This window comes from Aphis gossypii, chromosome X (assembly GCF_020184175.1).
Source record: "Aphis gossypii isolate Hap1 chromosome X, ASM2018417v2, whole genome shotgun sequence".
NCBI lineage: Eukaryota > Metazoa > Arthropoda > Insecta > Hemiptera > Aphididae > Aphis > Aphis gossypii.
This window is the reverse complement of record NC_065533.1, coordinates 15,441,374-15,467,690: the sequence shown is the minus strand read 5'-3', so window position 1 is coordinate 15,467,690 and position 26,317 is coordinate 15,441,374. Positions and strand designations below refer to the sequence as shown.

Genomic DNA, 26,317 nt, shown 5'->3' with positions numbered 1-26,317 from the left:
AACGTACCGATTTACACGAATACGTACTTATTATACGATAGTACGAAACTATAACCACGTCGTGATATTATTTCAGAGCACTATAGTTGATTGTCGGATCACGCATCGTTTCACATATCTTACATTTTAACCAAATGTGTTTTACATTCGCAATGACGCGTACATTATAATGTTATGTACAGGTTATATAACGACTCACTAAATTTTGACGAAAACAAATGTTATCTTAGGTCAAGGCGCCCACTGTACTCGTATACGTACGGTTTTGTCATTATGATTGAAAATAATAATATTACGATACACGACACTTACTTAACACCTCGTAAAAAGTCACAAAAATCAGACCGTTCCTGTCAGTCATAATCGTAAACTACGGGCCTAACTATTATTATATGGTTCACGAGTGAGTTTACGACCACGCACGATGTGACTCAATCCGCCAGCGAGTCGTAAAAGCATGCGATTACCGTGTAGCTTGTACTTATTATTATTATTATATAAATCATTCGTCCGTTTAATATTCTAATTTCATTTATTAGTGTACAAGAACATAATAAGTATACAGCGCGTTTGAAAAACATTGCACATGCACTATAATATACTGACGCATTTATACGTTTTTGAAACGCGATAGGCGATAGTACCTATTTATAATTATTCATAATCACTAATCGCCTTTTTCATCGTACACCACGAGAGATTTCTGTGCATTAAAATACTTATATAGGTACCTACGCCATAGCTACCGGGTGCGCGCATTCGGAGCGAGAAGCTTAACTCGGTTCACATAATAACGAGTTTCGGTATACCTACGTTCGTTTCACAATTGAGTTGGAAAAGTATAACGGTGTCGTTGACGCGTTAATTATAGAGTGTTTATGCAATAATTTAAAAGTGGCCGGGAATTAAAACCCGGCTGCAGTAAATCTTTCGAATTGTCAAAAATCGCCTACAACCGCCGACCGATTTCGATTGTACAACTACGTCAGGTGTTTTTTTTTTTTTTTTTTTGTCAATGGTATAATATTGTCTCGCGTTGGCTACCGGTTTTTAAGTCTGTCGCGCGCGTTCCCACCAATGCCACCCACTATATACGAGTTCCGAAAGCCAGTAGTCATTTTATAGCGATGTATTACACCTCGGTAGTATATTATAATGTCGTCGTCGTGACTTAATTGGTTTTGGTCGCACTATTTCTGGCTTCTAAACGCTCAATATTTTATAACGATATTTATAATCGTCCGAGTCGAAATGGGACACGCGCGTTCAACCCACTCCTTCCTCATTACTTACAGGAACCGATCCGCAACATACGACGCATTGAGACCAAATGCCCAAAATACCTTATCGAAGCGCGAAAAATCTTTATAAACCCAGCCTCACTCCAACGCGCACTTAAGAAGAAACTGATATAAACTTCAGTCAAACATTGTAAATAATGTCATTTTATTTACAAACTGTATCTAATTTAAAAGTAAAGTAATAACCATAGCTTTTACATTAGCCTTAACAAATAATAATAAAATGTATATTTATATAGTCGTCGTTGCCACTATCACACCTGAACAAACATTAAATTACCTGTTATAGTATTATTTCTATTAATATTAAGTTGTGTATGACGGAACCATGTTATTTAATAACATCTGTCAACTCATCCTAAATTTTATACCAAACGATGCTGATGTTGAGTTAAGAAATAAATAAAAAAAATATATACGTAGGTACACTGACAATAATAGGTACCTTAAATCGTACTTTATACAAAATAGGTTGTCGGTAATATTTTAAAATATTTGTGTTCATTAACGATAATTGAATAATATGGGAAATTATTACTTTATTAAAAAATACAATGAAATACATAAAACACATTAGATAATCTGAACTAGCATAATACAATTAATTGCTAAAAGTTAGGATTTAGCGATAGATAATATAAAATTGAATACAGGTGAATTAGTTAATATCAAATATTTTAAAAGATAATCCCAAAAAGTATTCAAACTGCATGTTTATTCGTTTTAATATAAGTTTAAGTCGGTATACGTATATCGGTTTATGATAAAAATACGGTAGACACTCTGTATAACAACGACAAATTCGACAGACGGTGTAAATACGAAATAAAACATATTGTACAGAAAAAGCAGTAGCAAAAAAAAAAAAAATTACTCATTCGGACAGGAAACAGCGTTCCGGTATTGTGGACGACCATCCCCGATAATAAAATGTGAGTATAGGTGGCAGGACGGTACGCACCCGTTTCCCAGCAAACCGCACCGCGATCGAAACAATAATATTATTCAACGCGGAGGTATAACCACCCACAACTACGGTCGTAATTCTATTTTACATAAAGACGACATATTATTATTGTTATTAATTCTTATTATACCTACTCGTCATGGCTGTGTGTATTAGGGGACCGTTTCAAAAATGGTAAAAAGTAAACGACGCGCGTTCGGGTGAATTCGCATAATCCGACATTCCTACAACTCGACACGCGTTTAGTACACGGTCAACAGCTCCGAGTCGCATGGTATTTCGATAATCCCATTAAATTTTTTTCACAGATTATGCAGGTACAAGGTGAATATCTCTACGTCACATTACACTCGTTCAGCGGTGTACATTTGTACCGTGTTTGAGAAAATGTTTTTTGCTTTTACCTAATTGTTGTAGTGTTATTGTAAATTTACAATGCTATTGGAAAACGATTTTAATTTTATTATCAAGGTTTAATTAATTTTTTTTTTTTAACTCACGATCTGAATTATTAAGTAATTTAGTAATATGGTTCGGAAGATTCCGACACATAAAAATTGGACTGCTCGTCGATCAATCTAGCACATATAACTCTGAATTCTTATATAAACAATTAACTAGGTACCTATCTGTTTCGATTTTTATAAATAAAAAATCGCAGAAACATATTTTAATTGGGAATAAAAAATATCTATGTTTTTATAATAAAAAATATGTTGAAATGACATCGTATTATATTTTTCAAAAAACAAATTAACCGGTGAATTACTGTAAATATTGATAAATGATCGCTCTGTATATGTGTACTTTCCTACTCAGTCATTGTGGGTACTCTGATAAAATATTCATCAGACAGGTAGGTGTATTGTACACTGTGAAGTATATTTAAAATGTACAAGTTGTCTATAATATAAGCACTTGATCGTGAACATCATATCATTATATATACAATTTAGCCAAATATCGGTTGAAATGTTCATATCTGTTCTAAACTGCATTGAATACATACCTACGATAAATTACGATACAAATTATTCATAAACTACGCAAATATATTGTAAATTCGTATTCATGTAATTATATTGTTGGTCTTGAAGTCACTGAAATCGTAAAAGACATATATTAAATTCTTGAAGCACATGAGCATAATATGTATGAACAAAAAAATGTACATACAAAAAAAAACCTTATTTACCTTGTTAAATGTCACAGAATACACAATTTTGAAATTAAGTGTAGGAGTTTTGGGTCTTATAATATACATAATAATATCGTTTAATAATAATTAATGTCTAGTTAACATTATACTCAATTTTTCGTAATCCAACAAATTAGAGACATTGAAAAAAAAAGTATGAAATCTGAAAAATTTTAACAATCAATTATACCATTTAAAAATAGTTGGTATTTAAATAAAGCCAGCGGTTAGCGGAATAGTAACCCGTTATTACAAACAATTTTATTCTGAGCTTCACTCCAACTCCTTTGATACGTTTTTGTATTATTTTTTCGATTTTTTTCATAAGTATTAAGAAAATAAAAACATCTAAGTAAACCAACATATAAACATAATTCATGTCTTTATCTTTGATTTATTTAATTTCAATAAATATATTCTAGTACCTACAAAAGCTAACAAACACAAATATGGTACTGTTAAAAGCAAAATTTAGTATGTTGTATATGGTTTTGAAAGACGAATACACCATTTTACGCGATTCAGCCGCGTCCTCTAAAAGCCTAAAATAAATCTAGAAGCAAATTTAATGTTTTAACTAAATAGTTCATTCAAAATCGCTTAATATATAATATTATTGACTGCGTTTACTTTTATACATTTATATTATAATATAGAATATAGAATATATATAATATATAAGTTTTAAGGTACGCCACAAAAACACAAAATTTATTTATGGAATAATTATTAAAATGTATAAATAAAATAAAATATTTAAAAAAAAAACTAGCAGTCTAATGTTTTTTTCCGTATTCGATCGATACACGTTGAATTCCAAACAATACTTCAGACACTGGTCTACTATTATTATACACTCGTGTATTAATTGTTATTTGATAATTAAATAGTATGCAATGATTATTATTTATTTAACATATCAAGCATACAAATGAAATACGCTCCAAATAAGCTAGTCTGAGTAAAATTTAAACATTAAAATTATTTAAAACCGGTATTTAATTTAGTTCGGTAAATATTAAACTAATGCAAAAAGTCAAATAGCTATAAAGCAATAAAATATACTTTATGCCCGAAATGCATATTTGTGTATTTTATTTTTCACAATCTATATCACAATATTGATTAATAATAATATAATGACCTTCATTAGCTATTCACACAGGTTTGATTTAAATAATGTGCTTTGAGGTTTCCATAACTTTAAGTAGAGATTATTTGTTATTATTATTATATTATTTATTTTTTTTTTGTTCAGTTTGCATCCATTTTTCTTCTGATTAAAGTTATTAAAAAATGTTTATTTCCTGACGTATGAAATATTTAATGTAAGTACATTACATATGTACCGTATTATAATTATTATGACATTATAATATATTAAGATCGGATATAATTCGTGCCTTACGATTTACATGAATTTATACATGTCATATAATAATGAACATCTACGTATAATATAATCAATTTTACAGGCCATATTAACATTTGTTAGTACTTCTTTTAACGCGAAAACGTGTTTGTCAACACATTAAGTTAATAATAATAATAATAAGACATAAACCAAAACTCAATATTTAATTTGCTTTACCCACTCAGCATGAAGCACCATGAGAGTTGTAGAAAAATTAATATTCAACGAACTATAAACGAAAAAAACAAGATTAATGCGATGATAAATAGATAAATAATAAAAGTAGAAACATCATAATTAGTATACTTATGGCGGTCAAATTACAAATTTTCTAACTAAGAAGTTTTTTTTAATTAAAAATAAAAAATAAATGATCGACGTTTAGATGCGAATAAAATACATAATATACATTATATTATTTTGTTTCTCTTTACAGCCGGCTACGATGGCCTTGCTCTTAAAATAACTACTAATAATGATAATAATTTGGTTGATGTAATTTCTATTTACAAAAAAAACGTGTAAAAACTGTCGATAAATGGTGCATCTAACATATACATAAATATATTTGGTTGTTGATCCTATAATTATGTATATTTTCCTATACCCGAAAATTGAAAATACACAGAGAGGGACCTGGAAATAACAAAAGGGAGGACTAGACACAATAGTCAATAAGTATGCATTTATAGCTAACATAAATAAAAATAATAAAAAAATAAAAAATATAAACATAGAACAAGAGGATATAATATATCATTTTATATATTAACTATAATATAAATGATAAAAAAAACTTAATATGATTTTTTAAAAAAAAAACAATATTTAATTTTTTTTTTTTTTTTTTTTTTAATTTCTAAGAGAGGCCTGTTTCAGTCCGTTCCTTTGGGGTTAATAAAATACAATTATTTGGTGAAATGTTACTGTTTTAAAGCACCTATAGTATCAATTGGTACAATTGAATACAGTTGCATAGTAGATGATAAATGGATTATAAAACTGGTACCTATAGTACCTTTATGAAAATACTGTTTTCATTTTGTTATTTTTTTTTCTGTATGCATCCATCGTGGTTATCAATAATAGCTTATTTCCTCCCTATGCATTTAATATAAAAATAATATATAATTAGGCTATTTGTGCAAGTAGTTTATTTAAAATAAGGATTTTTCCAGTTTAAATATCCAACACTTTATTACTAAAATAATTGTTAAGATAATCTTGTATTTTTTATTATTTTTACCAGTCTGATATTATTATGTTCCCCTGAATTATCCTGATTAAAAGAGCATTTACATCAGTTTGTACAAACAGGAAATTAATAGAACGGAAAGTAAATTACTGGTCAGCAGTTAAGCACATAAATACCACGTTGAACACCCGGAGGGGATTTTTGATCGAATTCTGGCCCGCGACCGGCTAGATATGTTTTTGGTTTTAAATAAATAGTGTATAGTTGCAACGATTGATGGTTTCGAAATTGTTTCGATGCGATTGTCGATCAAAAAAAAATTCCTTTGTATTCTCGACTGATGAATATTGTTTTAACGGATCACCATTACTATTTGCTGATGTCTATACAGTCATTGATATCGAACGTTGGCGAGCCGGTTATAGGTACATAAATTTACTATTACAAAGACTTAAATCTTGTCATAGTGAATACCTACGTTCAAAATCTATCTATACGGTTATAAAGAGACCAATACGTAGGTAACAATAAATACTATTGCATTTTTGGTGATGATTTATTTAACTTCAACCGGTTTTAAAAATGATAAAGTGAAAAAATTTATTTTTCAAATCCATATTTTTTTGATAATTTTATATTTCAATTCTCAATAATATTCTTGTTATATTCATGAAATCGAAAAATTTACAAATTTTTAGCCCCCAGAAACTATGAGTGTTTGTTTAGTATATAAGTAATATTCAAAATGGCAGATATTTTTAAACCAAAGTCTAGTAAAAATGCAAAAATAAAATAAAAATAAAGTTTCCGTGTAGTGCATAAAAAAAAATTAGGTGACCAATATTATTGTTATAAAAATAATAAATATACATCATTACTATTTATAACACTTTTGAAAACTTTTGAAAGATATACTTTATAAAACTTTTAGTTTTCTAACACTACTTTTGCTTCTTAAATTTTTATTTAAAAATCGATATCAACTTTTAATTTTTAAATTTTACTCTGATTTACATAATTTAAACCAAAAAAGTTTCCTAAACATTTGATGTATAATTATTAGATTAATAGCGAGTAAATAGTTTGTTATTAATGCATTAAAGTATAGATTATATAAGAATGAAATGACACAATAAGGCAAGTTAAGCCACGAAATCATTGCAGAACACTACTTCCTACAGATTCTCATCCAAAAATTACATAAATTTAAAAAAAAAAACTATTCGTTCGATTTATATAAAAGAGTGTTTTATATTATGAAATTACAAATATAATTATATTGTGTTTAAACGGTGAACAGTGGTCAGTGAGGGATTGCTCTACACATAAGAACACTAATGACAAACGCTGTCTTATCAAAATGAAATTCCGATAAATTTTACGGTGGTGTTAATAATTGTGTTCAGTGGTCGTGGCGTTTAATCGGCGTTGGTCGGACAACTCGGCACACGAGTCGATATCGTGAAAAATACACGCGAGAGCGCAGTATTAACGACAAACTGTTCGTACGACGGTAAAAGTAAAAGCGCAATACCTATACCGTACGTAGGTACATTGTTCGACCGCGGACCAGACGTTTATAATTTACATGCAAACGGAACGAAAGATATTTAGTTCGGTAAAAGCATTTCCCTCTCACTTATTATTATTATTATTATTATTACTACCCGCCGACGGACCCCATTGTGTACATAATACTGTACCGGCGGCAACCGCGGCGGTGATCGATGCAAAACCGATGAACACCGTATAGTGCGGCGGCGATACGTTCAACTGTATACATCATGATATTTTCCACTCGAGTATTTAAATTAAAACGTTTGGCTAGTCCGAAATATGAAATTCCGACACAACGAAAAGACTAGATGACCACTCCCATTTAAATGTCTAATCCATCAAAATATTCATCAAAATTTTTGAACACAGTTGAAGGGCCAACTTTAGGGACATCATACTACTTTTCTGTCCGTTAATAAGTAGGTACCTACACGATAAGTAAATATTAAGTAATAGTTTTTATATTTTATAATACATTTTTAACGCTTTGACGACTATTAGTCACTATAGGTGTGTATTTAGGTACGCAATTACACTGCAGGCCAAGAGGAGGGGCAGCTGCAGTGACTTATACCCATCACACCCCTTGTAAAACCGCCACTGACATCAAAACGCATCAAATAATTACATTTGGATTACGCATTCATATGACGAAAACATTTATTATAATTTTGTCGGATAATCTATTTCATACAACAAAAATTGATTAAATTCTCGAATTACCTAATATATTTTTCATTTAAACATAAACATAATCGTAAATATTATATATAATACAAAAATAAATTATTATAATGTAGTAATTGTCTTTTCAGTGAGGCGATTGTAATTGAAAATATAAGAAAATCTGGCTTATGGGTACCAAATGGCATACAAAAATATGTAGCAATGTCTTTTTAATACTATTTGTAGAGGAGCATCGTCATCATAAAGGTACCTTTACATTAATGTTACGATTTTTATTAAAATTATCGTTTATCCCCGCGACTGCCTCTACGCATGCATCGTATAACCCTGATGTGCAGCCCACTCCGGTTACTTATTTTTCACCCTGACCGCGTTTTGCCGAGCTTTATATAGGCGCACAACAATGATTGTAATTATTTATGTAAACAGTTTCGGGCAAGCGCATAACAATAAAATATTGAATTGTAGAAACCTATTACTAACCTCATTACGTAACGTATTAGCACCTTTAATACAACGGTTGTCTAGCATATTGTGAGAGCCTATTTATGGACAGTAAATTACTAAAGAAATTACGCATATTGTCGCATTATAGATGATGCACCGTGATGTTATTATTGATAATAATAATATTAAGAGAACGTCGTATATGAGAGTTGTCGGGAAAATCTATTTTACTCTGTTATTTTTCAATATTACATTGAGTTACATGACCTAACTTTAAATCGGGGAAAATTAGTGAGAGTATAAGGCTGCATGTACATCGCTGCTGATATTATATACGAAGAAGTTACCTTTCCGAATCCCATAAGTATTATAATTCCACACAACCGAGTAAATTTATTATTCCACGAATAAAATAAATACCATTGCGACGGTTGTGAAAATAACAATAATTTATAACACCATGCATAATCATATGTATAATCTGTTTTCAATTGTTCGGTCGGTTTACGCATTACGTAAATAATTAGTTGGTTAGGTAAAAGGGGTTCCACAGCTCGCAAGGCACGAGTTCGTGTGCATAAAAAACAATTTTAACTGACGATTCTTTTCATTAGTTTTATGAATAGTTCAACATTATAGAACGTGATTATAACAAATATTTATCAAAGAAACCACGGAGTTTACACGGACAAATAACATCTAACACAAATACGCAAATACTAATCAAACTAAAACTAATATTATTTATTTTGAACGTTAAAAATTCTAAATCTCTGCTCGATAGATAACTAATTGACTATTTTTTATTCGTATCGAAATATTTACCACACTTGCTGACGACGTACGAGTAAAATATTAAAGAGTCTGTAGACTGGTATTATGGTAAATATTAAGTTATAACGTAGACATTAGACAATAATTGAAATATTATATTATCATGTTACTAATAGACTAATATGAATAAAACGTATTAATAATATTATCAATGTGCACAAACGTTTTATGAAAAAATTATAACAACACACGAACTAGATGAACAAACGAATCGCTCACCGGAGATAATATTTGCCGCAGTGAATGTTTCATCCGGTTATATTATTATTGATTATTATGACATCTTATATTATCTGAAGCACGTTATGGACATTCGTCCATAAACCACCTTCGAATTACATTTTTTATATTCTCATATTATAATTAACGTTTACATAAATACGATATTGAACGATTGACGTACAGAGTACAACTACACAGTAAACCATTAGAAATGTGTATAAAAAACTATCACATTCGGTATAAAATTGTAAAAAGCCGGAAAACCCTACGATGATAATACAACAATATGTAAACATTCTTTTTATTTATTTTGTAAAAATATGATGTTATGAACTGTACTTAGAATCGTTGATGAATGATGAGCAAACATCGACTATGAAAATAATTAGAGTAAACAATTAAGTGGTTCAGCCCATAACTAAACATATTATTTTTAATTATCATTTATATATCTGATTATAATAAATGGGTAAGTACTATACAGTAATCTAACCTATAGGATACTAATGTGTACAAATCGTAACATGCGGCTTACTCCTATACAATGTACATTATACATATACAGAATTTAAGTATATTATGCATGTTAAATAATATATATATATAACCCTGCATGATATTAAATCATGGAAAGTTTAGCATATTATATTTTTAACTTATTGTTCTTGACCAATGACTACGTTACGCATTGAAGAGTAAGTAACACGCGTGTTGTAATCGATCACAGAACACGGCGTGTGTATTACGGTGACGTTGTCGTTGGAAGTCAAATTCTTAGTACTTAAATATCGCACTATTGTCTGCTACATTGAATACCCATCAAACACGTGAATACTGTGATACGGTGATACGTCTGACTGCTGTCGATTTTAAACCTCAAAATTAATTCTATCTGAAATGTTTTTAAAGTTAGTAAAATATTGCATAAAAACTGATTTAAAATACCAAAATTTAAAGTTTGAGGATTTAGAAATAATATATTGAAATAATGAAGTATTTTGATTTGATTTTGTTTCGATTATCTGTTAATAAAATTTAAAAGCAAACACGAGCCAAAAACTTTTCAGTACCTACTCTTATAAAATAAATGATACAATTATAAATTATAGTTGTTTAAATATTAAATAGTACATGCTCATTACTACTACAAACACTTAAAAGTTATAAGTAATTTAAAAGATTGCTCTTAGCATACGATGTTCAGTGTGAGGCCAGAGCGCATTTCAAACAAAAATTAAAATTATAGAAAATGTAATGTATTAAACTTTTCGGAATAGCTATTTAATCATACTTCATTAGATATCTGTAATAACTTTATGTTATTAACTTATAAAAACTTTCGGTGTCATGGATTAATAAAAATATCAGCATTTTCAATGCTATATTTTCAATATTTAGGCTAAATTGTTTTAATAATATTACGTCAGAAGACTAAGAAGACTAAGATTTATGGGAATTATAAAAAAATTATATATGTAGATTGTAGGTATATATTGTTTTATACAAATCAGTAAGATAACCAGACTCAGGATTTCTTAAAATACTGATTTTTGAACGAATTATACCTATTAATGATTATTTGATCTATTTCTGATTAATTCGCTTTGAAGCCAAACATAGGAGCTCAAAGACACTGTTTATTTAATTATTTCGTCAAAAAATAAATCACACATAGGTATTATGTCTAAAATATTTAGTAAAATTGTCTTATATTTTTGCATCTTCTAACGTTTTTTTACATACAAAAAATATGGAAGTTTGAAGAATTTTAAAGAAGAATGACGGAACATTACAGTTCTACAATAATATTATAATTTTACTTTTTAAATACTTTTGATTTCTTCAATGATAAATGATAATATAATATTTTATTTAGTAAATAGTAGGTAAAAATAAAAATAAAAACATTCTATTTAATTGTATAGCGAAACTTGTGACATTGAAAATGCGTTACATGATTTGTACTAATATAACATATTTTTATTAAAAACGTTAACCAAATATTTACTATACGATAATTAATTAAAGCAAATTATTTTTATGAGCATTATCAGGTATTTAATGTTACTCCTATACCATAATATGTTTATATTTGTTTTAAATTATAATATTAGAGGTCACGTGAAGTCCGTATTCAGGCTCATACTATCTTAATTGTTATCTCTTTATAGGTTATTTGTCATACCAAATGTTCAAAAAGTGTTCAAACTCTTAGTTACTGTATGCAAATTTAATACATAAATCAAGGTGAAATAAAACCGTTGTACATTTTTAAAGTACAATATTTAATAATATTATGAATTATATAATATCATTGTTTATCAGTCCCAATTAGTCTAATGATCGTTTCCTAGCTTTTTTAACACACTATAAATTATTAGTATGTTTCGTTTTTATTATTTGCGTAATGGCAATAAAGCAAGCCAATGTTTTAATAATAGAAAATTATAACAAATAAAAAGTCTTTAATTTATAATACATTTAAATTTATTTTATTCATATCTATGTTTTTTATTCTACTTTATATAACCAATCATTAATAATATAATAATAATAGCTAGGTAGGTATTATTTTGCTAAATTAAAAACAAATAAATATCGTTTTTATATTACAGTAAAGTTATACATTTATAATATTAGAAGTTTTTTATTTTTGTTATTTCGTATTATTTGGGACTAATTGAAGTAAGATTTCTATAATTAAGTGCATATACAGATAAAGTTATCAATTTAGTGCAACAAAAAACCGTAGGTATTATTAAATTATTAAACTTATAGGTTATCAAACATAATCTTAGCTAGGTACCAATACAAATAGTATTTTTATTTACATATCATAACTGTATAAAAAAGTATAGAAGTCAGCTTATGTTATATAAATAATAATATTATAATGAATGATTCGTGACCTCTGAGCCCGCAGTTGATTTGGTGGTCTAAACCAAAGTATAATTATTTTTTACTCACACGCCTGTATTATAGTTAAGGTGTACCGTGCTTATCGGAATAGTATACGATATTAAAATAAATGTGGTATCAGTTATAATAATAATGGTAACGTAATTTATACGCAGCGATGGTGTTATATATACCTACATTGTATGACGTCGTTTTACTCGTATTCACATAGGTTGAATTGAGATTAATCACTTCAAGATTTTGACTGTGTGTTGACTGAATCGAAAGGCTTAACGCATCACTAAAATACGGTGTGGGAAATTTAGTTTTCTTTATAATTTTCAGTATCTTTCTACAGTTATAAAATATGACTGTTCTTAAAAACTTTTTTTGCTTAATTTTTTCATATCGATTGTTTTTTAACAATATATAACATTAATATACAATTCCTAAGCAGTTATGTGTGTTACAAATCGAAATTCTAACGAGTTATATTGTTAGTTAAATAGTTAATCGGTATTATTCGAATTATTATAGGATTGGCATTAAAAGTGTATATTGTCGGTTAAAAGATTACATATTTTAAAACTATAAAATGGTTTTTAAATATATTATGTTTAATTAAAATTGTTTACAAACATACATTTATCGATAAAATTGTTGTATAATATAGTAGTTGTAATAAAAAATCACATAAGGACGTTAATCATTCCAAATCTACTTATTATTTTTAGTTACTATTTTACTCGGTACCGCATGTATAGTAAGTTTAATTAATTAATCAACTTAAATTAAGTATGAGTTGGTATTGAAGAATGATTTTTGTGATTTTTTTTAAATGATTTAATACTTATAGTTTATTTCCGAAACGGAATGTTTTTTAATATGTAAAGGTATCTATCGATTATTGAACTACTAACCTGAAGTTGTGAGTTGTACAAGTTTTTAAAATTGAATTCAGAAGAGTGTAACATCTGAGGGTATCCATTATATAGGTAGGTACCTAAGCATATATGGCTATAAATATTAAAATGTATTTAAGCTTAAAACTTATAATAAATGCATAGTTATAGTTCTATTGGTTTGCGCCAATACTCCATGACTGTAAAATAACGTTACTTCTTTCAAAATCGCAAAAAATAAAAATAAAAAAAATATCGTATGTGAAACGTACTAAAATACTAAATAGATCAAGGTTTGAATGTAAATATATAAACACTGTCAAAATATTTATGAGTTACTCGATTACTATACCGCGGTACCATAAAACGTTATATCGGCCGTATACTATTAGGTGGCTAGACAATGTACACACAATGTGTTTATATGGGGTATTGTATCCAGCTTGATTTTTTTTTCAAGATGTGAATTGTATTAATTGGACCAAATTGTGCGGTTGTTGTATTTGTCCTGTTGTAAAACCAATTCCATAATATCTGGGCAAATATAGGTACGATAACGCGTGCATTACGAGTTATTGAAAAAAAAAAATCGTGATTTTGTGACCTATTGTACAACTCCGTTTGTACGCGGGTCAGTCTAGAATGTCGTGACCATTGGGTATCGATTTTTAATCTATAATCGATTACATTACATAAACTCAATGATCTGATATTATCGTACTATAGGACTAAAGTCATTTAAGTACCTGCGCTAAAAAAGCTACCAAATTCGCAATAAACTATTATTTTTTATCTGTAATCAAATATACAACCCGAGAGCACTACGATAGAACTCTACATTGTCAAACTTGCACTAAATAAAGACTAAAAAACTGAGGAAGTCATTCTTTAATAAAAAAGAGTGCATGTACAGTCGTTATCGACTATAGGTCATCGTAATGTAAGTATCGAATTTAAAGTCAATAATATAGATAAATAATTGCATATAAAAAACGATTTTGAACGGAAGCGGTGTGTCAATATAACATCTATTTCTAATAATATTTTATAGTTTATTTGTATTACCATTATATAGTAATTTATTTTTCTATTCTAAGTAAATTCGGTATAATATTTTTTGGCAAAACCATCGCATGTAATAATAATATGTGTATTATTGCCATTAGCCTCCTTATATAAATAGGTCAAATCAATGTACTTACCTTAAATGTTATAAATACCTATTTTGAAAATTTGATTTTGTATAGAAAATAATATTATACAAAATAGTAATACGTTTCAACACATTAAAATTAATATATTTTTTTAATAACAATAAATAACCTTATATCGTTAAACGAAAATACGTTGATTTCAGAAAAAAATATTTATTCTACTTTTAACAAATTTTTTTAAAAATGATAGGAAATTTTCATACTTTAATTCAAATATCGTTAGTAAAGAAATTGTATTAAATGATATAAATCTATTCGACACATAATTTTCAGAATTGGCTACATACTTTTTATTGATAATTAAGTTTATTCTTTTATAATATTTGTATTAGAGACTATTTTAGAATTATGTAATATTATTACTATTAGATTAATATGTATTTTTATTAAAAGTTAAAAACAGTACATTATTATTGTTTAAATCATATATACACCTATGTAAATGTTTAATGTATATATTGTAAACTTGATTTATTTCCGTTAATAAATTATGATTATATTATTATAATGATTATTAATATTTTCAAACTTCTATGAGAACTGATGAGGAACAATGGATTAAATTTTGAAGATTTTTTATTAGGAATAAATGTTATCAATGAAAGATTACCTAATCGAATAACAATAATAAAAAAAACCAAGGTAGATGAGAAAAGTATTTTTCAATCACATAATAAATTGATAACCAATACAGAAATTCCTTATTGTTGTACAAATAGTATAAAATAAAATGAAATTTGAACCTAAAACTTTTTAATTTTCTTGGTATAGATCAAAAAAGAAAACAAATTTTTTCACATAATTTAATAGATTTCTACTAAAAGGTGTAATATAATAATAATAATAATAATGTAATAATAACTGTATACTTTTGTTTTAGTGGTAAAGAGGTTGTAAATAAAATTTATTTGTAGAATAGAATGTATGGAAAGTTGTTTAATAAATACTTTGGCTAAGAGCTCACATGACAATTAATTAAACAATTTAATAATTTATTTAAAGAAAGAAAAAAATATTTAATCCATCTATCAACAAAATATTAAAGATTATTAGATCTTTAGCTATTAATTAAATGATGTATTAATATTCTCTAATTTATGACTTATTATACAAATAAAACGTTGTTGTTTTTTTTTCTATTTGTGTAACATTTCCAGACTGATAAGGAGAATATTATTATAATATTTACAATGTTATTTAGTCTATTCAACTTATGAACGTATTAATGAGCAACATAAAGTTTTCAATCAAGTGGGATTGTTGAAATAATGATAGTAGGTACCTACATTAAAGAAATGTAAATGTTCAACAATGCCACATTAAACAATTTCTTTATTAGTTTTAGGTATATACCTATAATATTAATATAATATATGTAGTTTCTGTGTTGACCAATAAATTTCGTTGCACGGTGATTTCCTCGTTAATTGTATGGTCTTATTGAAAAATAAATTATTCGCGCCGATAAGATTCAGTATTTGGGCACAAAAACACCGCCAAATGTCAACTCGAAATCACTATACAAACACTGTCGCACACGAGGGGCGGCAAATTAATAATTATGCTGATATTATACATGTATATTGTTATTTTATATCGACGTAAAATCGGAGCGTTGAGAAAGCATAAAAAAATAAAATAAAATCGTCGTCCAAACTCCAATAAAAAAAAAAAAAATAAAAACCCGTTGTTCGTGCGTTGCCCGCCAACGTTCCGCGTCCGCGAGTTTGTATTCCATTAGATTATATCACATTGTAGGTACTTATCTATATACAATATTATATGAAAATCGAAATCGTTTTGCTTTTCGGCGTGACCGATTTCTAGGCGGTGGCGGTACGTACCATTATTTTCGTTGTTATTATTGTACTACACAATATCGGTAGCCCCCACGAAACCGCTCGTTCTCCAATGGTCGGCGCCCGCCGCTCCTGGAAAATGGCCGATTTCCCGCGGGCCGCCATTGGCCAAACGATTTTCCTTTCGGTCTCCCGCGCACCCGCCGTCCCGTCCGCTTGTCACAGTTGTTCGTTTATTTATTTATTATTATTATTTTTTATTATATTTTGCGCGTTTCATTTCGTATTTTTTTTTCCTGCTTTTGGTGTTATAGATTTTACGACCTGCAAGCTCGTAAACGGCACATAAAATATGATATTATTATTTGTTTAGGTAAGTTTCTACTCGCCGCCCGCCTATATATATCAGCTACACCACCGTACCTATATCTACCTAAAGGACGTCGGGCATACCGTGCGACAACGATGCTCCGCATGTGAATTTAACGATAATTTATCGTCACGACGAGACACGCGTGCGTATTATTTATTATATACGAATAGATTTTCCTTTTACAAACATTAGTATATTATCTTTTTCGTATACCGTCTGTAGTTATATCATATACGTATCGTTATTATTGTTATTGCGCGAGTGAAAAATACAAAAAAAAATATCCTATATAGGCCTAAACTGACTATTGATACAATATTCATTATTAATAAGTCCCGAGCTATATGATAAGTTGTGCACTAACCAGACAATTTTACAATATATAGGCATATACAATTATATAATATAGGTACAGAGTTGACGTTATATTTTCTTAAGGTGACCTTCGATTTGAATCAATTTGGTTTAGTCCATTTAGGAAAATTAAAAATGTTTAACACTTTCGCAAATGTCTTTAAAATATTTAATTTAATTTTTAATAAAAATATTCGAATACTTATATTTACTTTTAATAACTTTTTTCATTAATTTAAACCTGTAGGGCTATGGTGTTATTTCAATATTACACCAGATTCCAACAAATTATTATTAATGTACCTATCATTAATTTGGTAATTTATAGGACTTTAAAGCTAATTTAGTTTAAATGAAATTGTGTAGGTATTTTATTCAAACAATACTACCAATATGAACACTATTTATTTTTCATTTTTAAAACGTAGGTACCTAATACTAGTGAAATACTAGTGATTCTATTAAAAAAAAAAATTATCTCAACCAAAAATATCAACCACAAAGGGGTCAGATTTATACGAGTAATATTGTAATAATATCGAATACAATTCTGTAATTTAATATAGGTATAGGTACTATTGAAATTAATATTATAGGCTATTTTAGGTTAATATTGTTATGGACAAGTAACACGGCAACTTTCAACGATAAAAGTTACTACGTTTTTGTGTATTGTCTTATTGAAATTTCATAGTTATATTTTAGTTCCATTAAAAACCCTGTTAAAATTATTGGGAGAGAGGGAGACTCGATTTTGTATGATTTACCTCTGGGAGAATACAGTTGAGTTGGTATTAATATAATTATACAACTTTCAAAGTTAAATTTTTTTTTTTTTTGATCAGCTCATAAAAAAAAATCAACAGTGTTTTACGGATAAAAAATAAAAATTTATTGATTTTCATTACGGATTTATTGGTGAATCACGTTGTATAAAAAATGTACTTTCGACGTGAATCAGCTTAATCGTATTTTTATTAGCAAAATCAATATGACTTTACAAAACAATATTATGTCTTATTTACTTAGGTGGTCGATTCAAAAATCCAATATTCCATTATCTGTATTAAAAATTATAATATTATTTGTTCCGTTAGTTTTTGATAAAGGAAAAACTACAATATAAGTAGGTACGTATTAAATACGTTGTAGAGTAACAACTCATCATTGTATTTAATATTGTTATTATACCTATATAACACATATAATGTGTTTTTTATTTACTTTGACATTTTTATGTTGTGTAAAAATAAAACAAATATGCAAATACTAAAAATCCTGTGCCATATATTTATCACTATATATAAGGCGATGAGATGTGAAAAGTAAATTTTATGTAGCCAATTATAAAAATATGTACCTATAGGGCGAAGACTTGCAGGAAAGTTGACGAATTGATAATAATTAGTAAAAGGTTATATTTTACATATATTATATATTATATTTTTACATTAGAGATTTAATATTATTGAATAGTAAGAAGTTAGAAATTTCTAATGTTTTATTTGTTTATATATTTTATTTAAAATAATTGTATGTAATCATATGTTACTAACTTTTGATTTAGGTAACAGCACTTAATAGATGATTTTTCAAAAAATAATTATTTTAAAATTAATTATTTATTCATGTTCACCAAAAAGCGTATTTTGTGAGACTAATTTTCATATAGATTTGATATATGAATTCCATATAAAATATACATATTTGATTTGTTTAAATATATATATATATATATATATATATACTTGTGTTCAATATAGTTATGAGAATATGATATTACTATAGTTGAACTACATTTTTTTTACAGTAAAACTTTAAACTTGCAAGTACTTGCAATTTAGCTTAGTATTGTTGGAAATAACCCGAAATTGTATTTTACCCCGTAAGTATATAAACACAAGACACACTAGTACTATATTATAATGACGATTAAATTCTTCCAGATAGAAACTGTTATAGAAAAAAATATTCTTTACGTATAATATACATCAAACTTATCTGAAATTAAAAATAAGTAAAACAAAATATCGTTAATAATGCACCAACATATAAATGCATGATCGGTACTTGTGTTATCAATGCAAATAGTAATTAAATAATTAAAATTCTATGCTCTGTAAATTTATTTTACGTCGTTATACAAAACACCTTGGGATCGTATATTATTACCTATATAGTATATATGCCTAAGAAATGTTTAGGTATTCTATATTATATATATATAGTATAACGATTCGAAGTATTCTATATTAAACGACAACATTATACACATTACTGCTAACGTACGAGAACACGCTATAAGTAGATATTATGCATAGATAATGTTAATAAATTCATTTTTATTACACTTTTACGCTTTTATACTTAAGAAAATTGCGTCTACCTACAAACATTATATAATACGTGGTATAAATATTAACATAACATTAAACAAAATCGAAAAAAGAATTATTTTAAATAGTTAGGTATGTCAGTCACTCGCAGTCACTTGTCGAAATTAATTTGAAAAAATATGTAAGTAAAACCTACAAGCATAATATAACATAATATTCTGATCAAATAATTTATGTACACAGATTACATTACACTAAATTTATTGAATACTGTAAGATATCCTAAAGAATCGTAGGTACAAACGCGTGTACAAAAATATAGTAAAAATGGCATTATAAAACGGACACAAATTAATGGCCTCCTATAGCTCTCGCAGAATAATAGTAATAAAAAACGAAACTCTAAAAATGACTTGTTCGGATAGGTACACATATTTTAAAACATAACAAATCGTGTGTATACAATATAAAATATATATACATCTACGTATAATGTATATTAGCAGTAGGTATATAATATATACTATATTGCATAATAAAATATCCGGTTTTGCCTTATTATTGTGTCTACTATTTACTATTATAATAATAAATTTATACTTTTAAACTGTAACATAATTAGTTTCCATTCACTTTTTTAGATCAGGATATATGGTTACCATACGCGATTATTTAATATGTCAATTATTATATATTTATAGATATATGTATATTGTATGTATTATTTATAGAATAGATGCGTTTTAGGTTTTTTTTTTTTATGTAATTTATTTATTGAAAAAACAAATTAATTTTTCATATCAATTTTAATTTCTATAATACGTCAATCGTCATAAACGATTATAAAATATATATTTTACTTCTATACTAAACTCGCCAAGAATATATACTATACTGAAAAATGTCATATTATATAACACGCATAGGTACTACAATAATAGTTTATCATGATAGATATTTATTTGTATTATATTTATTTGTAAGCTTAAAATTTTCTTATAAATGCATAAATTAATTTACCATTTTGAATAATAAAAAAGACACATAGGATTATCCTGATAATTCTTATAATAACATTTTAGTATTGATACATCATTAAAAAGGTTGTAATTTATAAAAATCAAGTTAAGTATGGAGTACTGGTGTAATTAAAAATTTAAATTTGTATAATATATCATAACTTACTATTGTTTAGTCTAATGTAATACTCAATCATATATATTTAAAACTTAATATACCTATAAGTAACATAAGATTATTAAGCGAATACGCTAATAATTAAAGATTGAAAATAGCAGAATATTTTTACGTTAATTATTGAGTTGTCATGTTGCCAAAATAATTGTTTATATTTTAAAATAATAAAATTAACACAACCTGTTGTTATATTATAGAAGACGTATTAGTATTATTATTATTGAATAAAGCGTATCATTAATAAAAACAATCATTGCCAGGTACATTCAATTATGCTTAATGCAATAATACCTATACTACTACATCAGAATTGATCATTTCACATTTTTTAAAACATTATTCTTATCACGTCATCGAGATCCTTTCTAAAATTAAACTTTCAACAATACATTAAATGCGATTAAAAATTATAATCTAATACATTTACTTCCTACGTAATAAAAATAACCAAACTTTAAAGTGCTAAAAAATCTGTATAGTATAGAAAATTTTGAAAACAAATAATGCCAGATACTCTATTGAGCAAAAAATATCATAAGACATTTCTTATAACAATATTTTAGGTGAAATTAATTTTGACGAATTTAAATTAGAAAGATAATAATTTAATAATTAATTAATATATTTGTAATAATTTATGCTATTACAAGTATTTGTAATTTTTAACTAGGTACATGAACAAATTTTCCCTAAGGTGAATCCGTTTAGGTTCGTAGCCAGAAAGTTTAGTTTTATAGTTGTACATTTAGGGAAGTGGGTGTATGTCTAATCAGAACTTAAATAGTACGGTAATCAAAAAATATAAATATTAGGCATATCATTGATGTCATAAGGGCGTGGAATGAATTGATATTCCCGTATTTTAATAACAATAAAGTGTAGTTTGTCTTAGACATTTTTTTTTGTTTATTACCACTGTAAAATTTAATAAAAAGAATGCTTGTTTTTGCTATTTTAACTAAAAGTTACAAAAAATAAAGGCCTTCGTCCTCGTCCTTGGTTTTCTAAATTATAGATATCGAATCCCCCTTTTACATTTTCCCCGATGCACGTCCTTGAATATAGACTAGAGCAAATCGTAATACAATTAACCAACAATATTTGTAGTTCCGGAAAGAATTTACAACATAAAATATGCCAAATATCATTCCTTACGAACGATTTCATTACGCTCAACACAAATGTGTATACTCGGCGAATTATGCGATAATAATGCTAGACTGTACTTAATTTGCCTACATAAACGCCTCATGTACATTAAGTAGTTGTGGGTGAACTGCTGTAGGACGCGGTCAAACGAGTAATAACACTGCATTTAAATAGAGCGAATATTAAATCTTAATCGACACGGGAACAGGATAATATTTAAATTTCATATAAATTAATATTCATTTAAAACCATAGTATATGTGTATAGGAGCTATAAAATAATAAAAATGTAATTTTATAATATATTATACATAGTTTTTTATTTAGTGAAATAACTAATGTATTTTGTCCTTTTCGATTTTTACTAAACACAGCGTGATGTAAAATATTTAGAGAATTTTTTAATAAATTGTACACGTTATTCATATGATAGAACTTGTAGTAGAACCTAAAAGCTATACCTACTTATCAGATACTTCGCGGTTGTACTCATACATTTTAGCCAATCACATACGGCGTGACTTCTTTATCATACATAGGTTTTAAATTCAAATATTTATTTTATATTAGCAATTGTGGACTTTATTTAATTGGTTCATTATTGATCTTCGTTTAAACACCAATGGCATTTAATTATCAATGACGTTGGAACTTGGAATATTAATAATATAATTTATATTTTTTTTATTAATTTAATAAATCCACAAAATGATCAGTTATTGGTCTCGAGGTATGTATTAGATATACTTTGAAACGATCACCACTGCTGATCCAAAAATAATGTAGGTAGTATATACATCTACACACAATACTAATATTGTCAACAACGGTTTTGTGTCGGAGTGTATACATAATAAATTTATACGTAGGAGTGGTGTTGTGTATAAATTCAGTATGATAAACCTCTACTATAAACGTCAGTATGGCTAAGTTATATTATCGTTTTAACAGTAACAATCGACGTCGCTTGTCTGTATAATGCACTAGTCTATAAACGTGTATATATATATATATATATAAAAGCGTCACGAGGGAAATTTTGATTTAGATCGAAAACGGGAGTTCGAATTTAAATTTCACAACGCCGTTTTACCGTATGAAGCATGGCAAGACATTACATATTATGTAGGTACTCTATCGCTGTTACAGGCACCAATATTATGTATGTAGAGTCTGGTTCGCAGTCGGTTGCCCTCAGGCGAAATCTGATCATATTCGGCAGTTTTGAATTTTAGAGAAAACGACACACGGTATCTACCTACCTCTAAACATAATGTTATAATATATGAACCGAATGTGTCGTAACTCGTATTATCGGGATAACATTGTAGCGCACGCGTTCAACAAACTGGCGTACACGATCGTGTATAGACATAAGAATAATAAATTTTCCTCTCTGGTATGTAACAATAATATATTATGTAGGTGTACAAAAATACGGAGCAGTCTAGTTTATTTGTTTTTAATTAAAAAACATATGGAAATTAAAAAAAAAGTATTAGAGTACCTATATCTTATCTTTATTAAATAAATATATAGAGATTATTGTATAGACATTGGTTTTTTGTTTTGTGTTGATATAACTTCTTTGGTAGAGATTAAATAACGAGATGAAATATTACTTGTGTTTTACGTTGTAATAAGTCAGTTTTTTTATCCTATTAAAAAATAACCGAAGAGCCGATAAAAAAATAAAAAACAACTATGCCTATCTTAATAATTGGTAAAACGTATTTTTACACCCTGATATTTCATTGATATTTTTTAAACAAGCTATTAAATTATTGTTCATATTACACATTAATAGTCAAATTTATTGGTACATAGGTACACGATTAATATTAACAACATAGAGATGTATAGAATATAACTACGGTCAACACATTAAATGCTTAAGATTTTATTTAGTAACCTATTGAACGTCAAAAACATTTATAAATTAAGAATATGTATTTAATATTAAAATGTAATTTTTTATTTAATTCTTCTTCATCTTCTTTTTCTTATTTTTTTTTTTAGATTATTTCGTATAAAATATATTTATAAAATACAATTAATTAATTAATCTCGGATCTGGAAGAATTTATTTAATAAATACCTCCTAAATACTTGACGGCTCCCAAAATATAATATAGTGATCAGTTGTGTAACTATGTTATTATTAAAAAAGTTTGAAATCTGGTTCCAAATTAAAAAATTGTTTTTACAAATTTATAATAATTTAAAATATTAACTACCACACCAATATTTTTAGAAATTATATCGATATTGATAACTTTATGTAACTTGGTGTAATATATATAGCACACAGTAATAAATATATGATTCGAATTATCTAATTAAAACAACTGTTGAATATATATGTACATATATATATATATATATATATATATATATCAAAATCGTGTTTAAAAAAAATCGTAAATCTATAATAATACTCAGTACACTCGTTAAAACTTAAAAGTATAACGACAACTGAAAAAGGGGGAGATTTTCAATCGTCAAATATCGTAAAAAATGTACGTGTTGCAAAGAGACTTAAACGCTGTCCCGTCATCCACTCTGAAGACAAGATATACACATAAGGCAAACATGCCTGGCGAAGAGTTTCTTGGCGGTGGATCAAAATAAAACCCAATATGTCTAAGTAGGCACCGATCGGAAAGCACACGACGTGACTCGTTTTGTCCCGACTCAAGGTGTATTCTTACAAAACAATGATACAAGACGTGTGTGCAGCGTGTTCCGGTCGGGTATTTGGGTTAGTGGTTAGATAAAGCTGGAGACAAAATGATATAAAATAAATAATAATAATGATAAAAGTTCTGTAGGAGTTCTGTGTGCCGTCTTCCGCGGACGGCAACTGCCGGTGTACCCAACTACGCACCTCAATACGTATTTATACAAAACATGACGGTATTGTTAAACAAGCTAGACGGTATAGGTTTGGCACTCACTTCCTGTAGAATTTCCAGTGCCCCGGCCATGTGGATACCGTGAACGATTTTTCCTCGCGGTCGCTTCGCGCTCTCAGGACATCGCGCCCCGCGGTACAGGGCCCCTCTGGGTGTCACTCGGACAGGGAACACGCGGCGCGGCGAACGTTCCGAGCACGTTCGCTATGACGAGCACGGCAGGATCGTCGCGCGGTCACAGTGAAGAAACGGTAAAAACGTTCGCAGGACAAAAAAACCGAATCGGACGGCCCGCGAGACGACTGTAGTAGTAGTAGTACAACACGACAAAATATGTTTTCGATACGGTTGAACGGGCGAAATCAAATATCGCACAAACTACGAAAAACAAAAAAAAATAAAAAAAAAATAAACGAGCCGCACTGCAGTTGCCGCGAACCGACGGCGGCGCGGTAATAAAAATATCGTGTACGGACGTGTTGTGACCGAAAAGCGTACTTAAAATAATATCGAACGGTCTTCTTCCGCGCGCTGCTGCTGCTGCTGGTCGTCGCAGGCAAACGGATCGGCAGCAAACGTGCCGACGAGCTAACGGATCGGATCAAACGAAAACGAACGACGTTTTTCACTCTCCCTCGGCCGCGGCGGTTCTGTGCTGTCGGTCGGCGGTCGGCCACTGTCGGCTGCAAGCACGCGCGCCGTCGACACGCCGGGCGCGATTTACCTACTAATGCGGCCCGTCACCGCCGCCGCCGCACCTGAACCGCGCGCGCGTGCGTACGAGGCGCGCGTTCGCTCGCTCGCGTCCGCCCACCCCGGTGATCGCGCGCGCGTGTCGGCGACGGTCGCGCACGCGCTCCGTTTATCCTACGCCGGCGCCGCCGTCCGCGAGTGCGGCGGCGCACGGCGGGTACGTCGTCGGGCCCCGGCCCCTCCCCCGGCGGCGGTCGCCCAAAAAAGTCTATGCCGGCGAATGACATCAGCTATATTATTATGATATTATAACGATGTGGTCGTCGGACGTGGCAGGCGAGCGGTTTGTTCCTGCGGCGGCGGGACACGTCGCAAAGGCTGGCGATCATCGTCCCCAAACGGTTTTTGAGGTTTGTGGTGAGGGGGGGGGGGTAGTCTGTATGATCGCAAAAACAAGACGCACGATGCTGCTGTGTATTTGTCGTCGTCGTGTGCAATGTGGGAACGACGGCGAACATATTATAGTACGCGTAGGACACGTTTTATTGTTGGCCGACGGAATAGTTGTTATACATCACATTTTACACCGCGGTAACCGATATATTGTAAAATAATGTCAATATTTGTTGTGTAATAATAATAATAATAATAATAATAACAATAAC

At 29.0% G+C, this 26,317-nt stretch overlaps 1 protein-coding gene across 1 annotated transcript in view; it reads right to left on the bottom strand.

The window, feature by feature from the left end:
- The window catches only part of LOC114124521 (Kruppel-like factor 3), a 79,571-nt gene extending 53,871 nt beyond the window's left edge, over positions 1-25,700 (bottom strand). Inside the window, exon 1 of the mRNA XM_050206012.1 lies at positions 25,002-25,700. Coding sequence (XP_050061969.1) covers positions 25,002-25,031 — 30 coding nt within the window. The 5' untranslated portion in view covers positions 25,032-25,700. The remainder of the gene's footprint in view (positions 1-25,001) is intronic.
- Between the last annotated feature and the right edge of the window lie 617 nt (positions 25,701-26,317).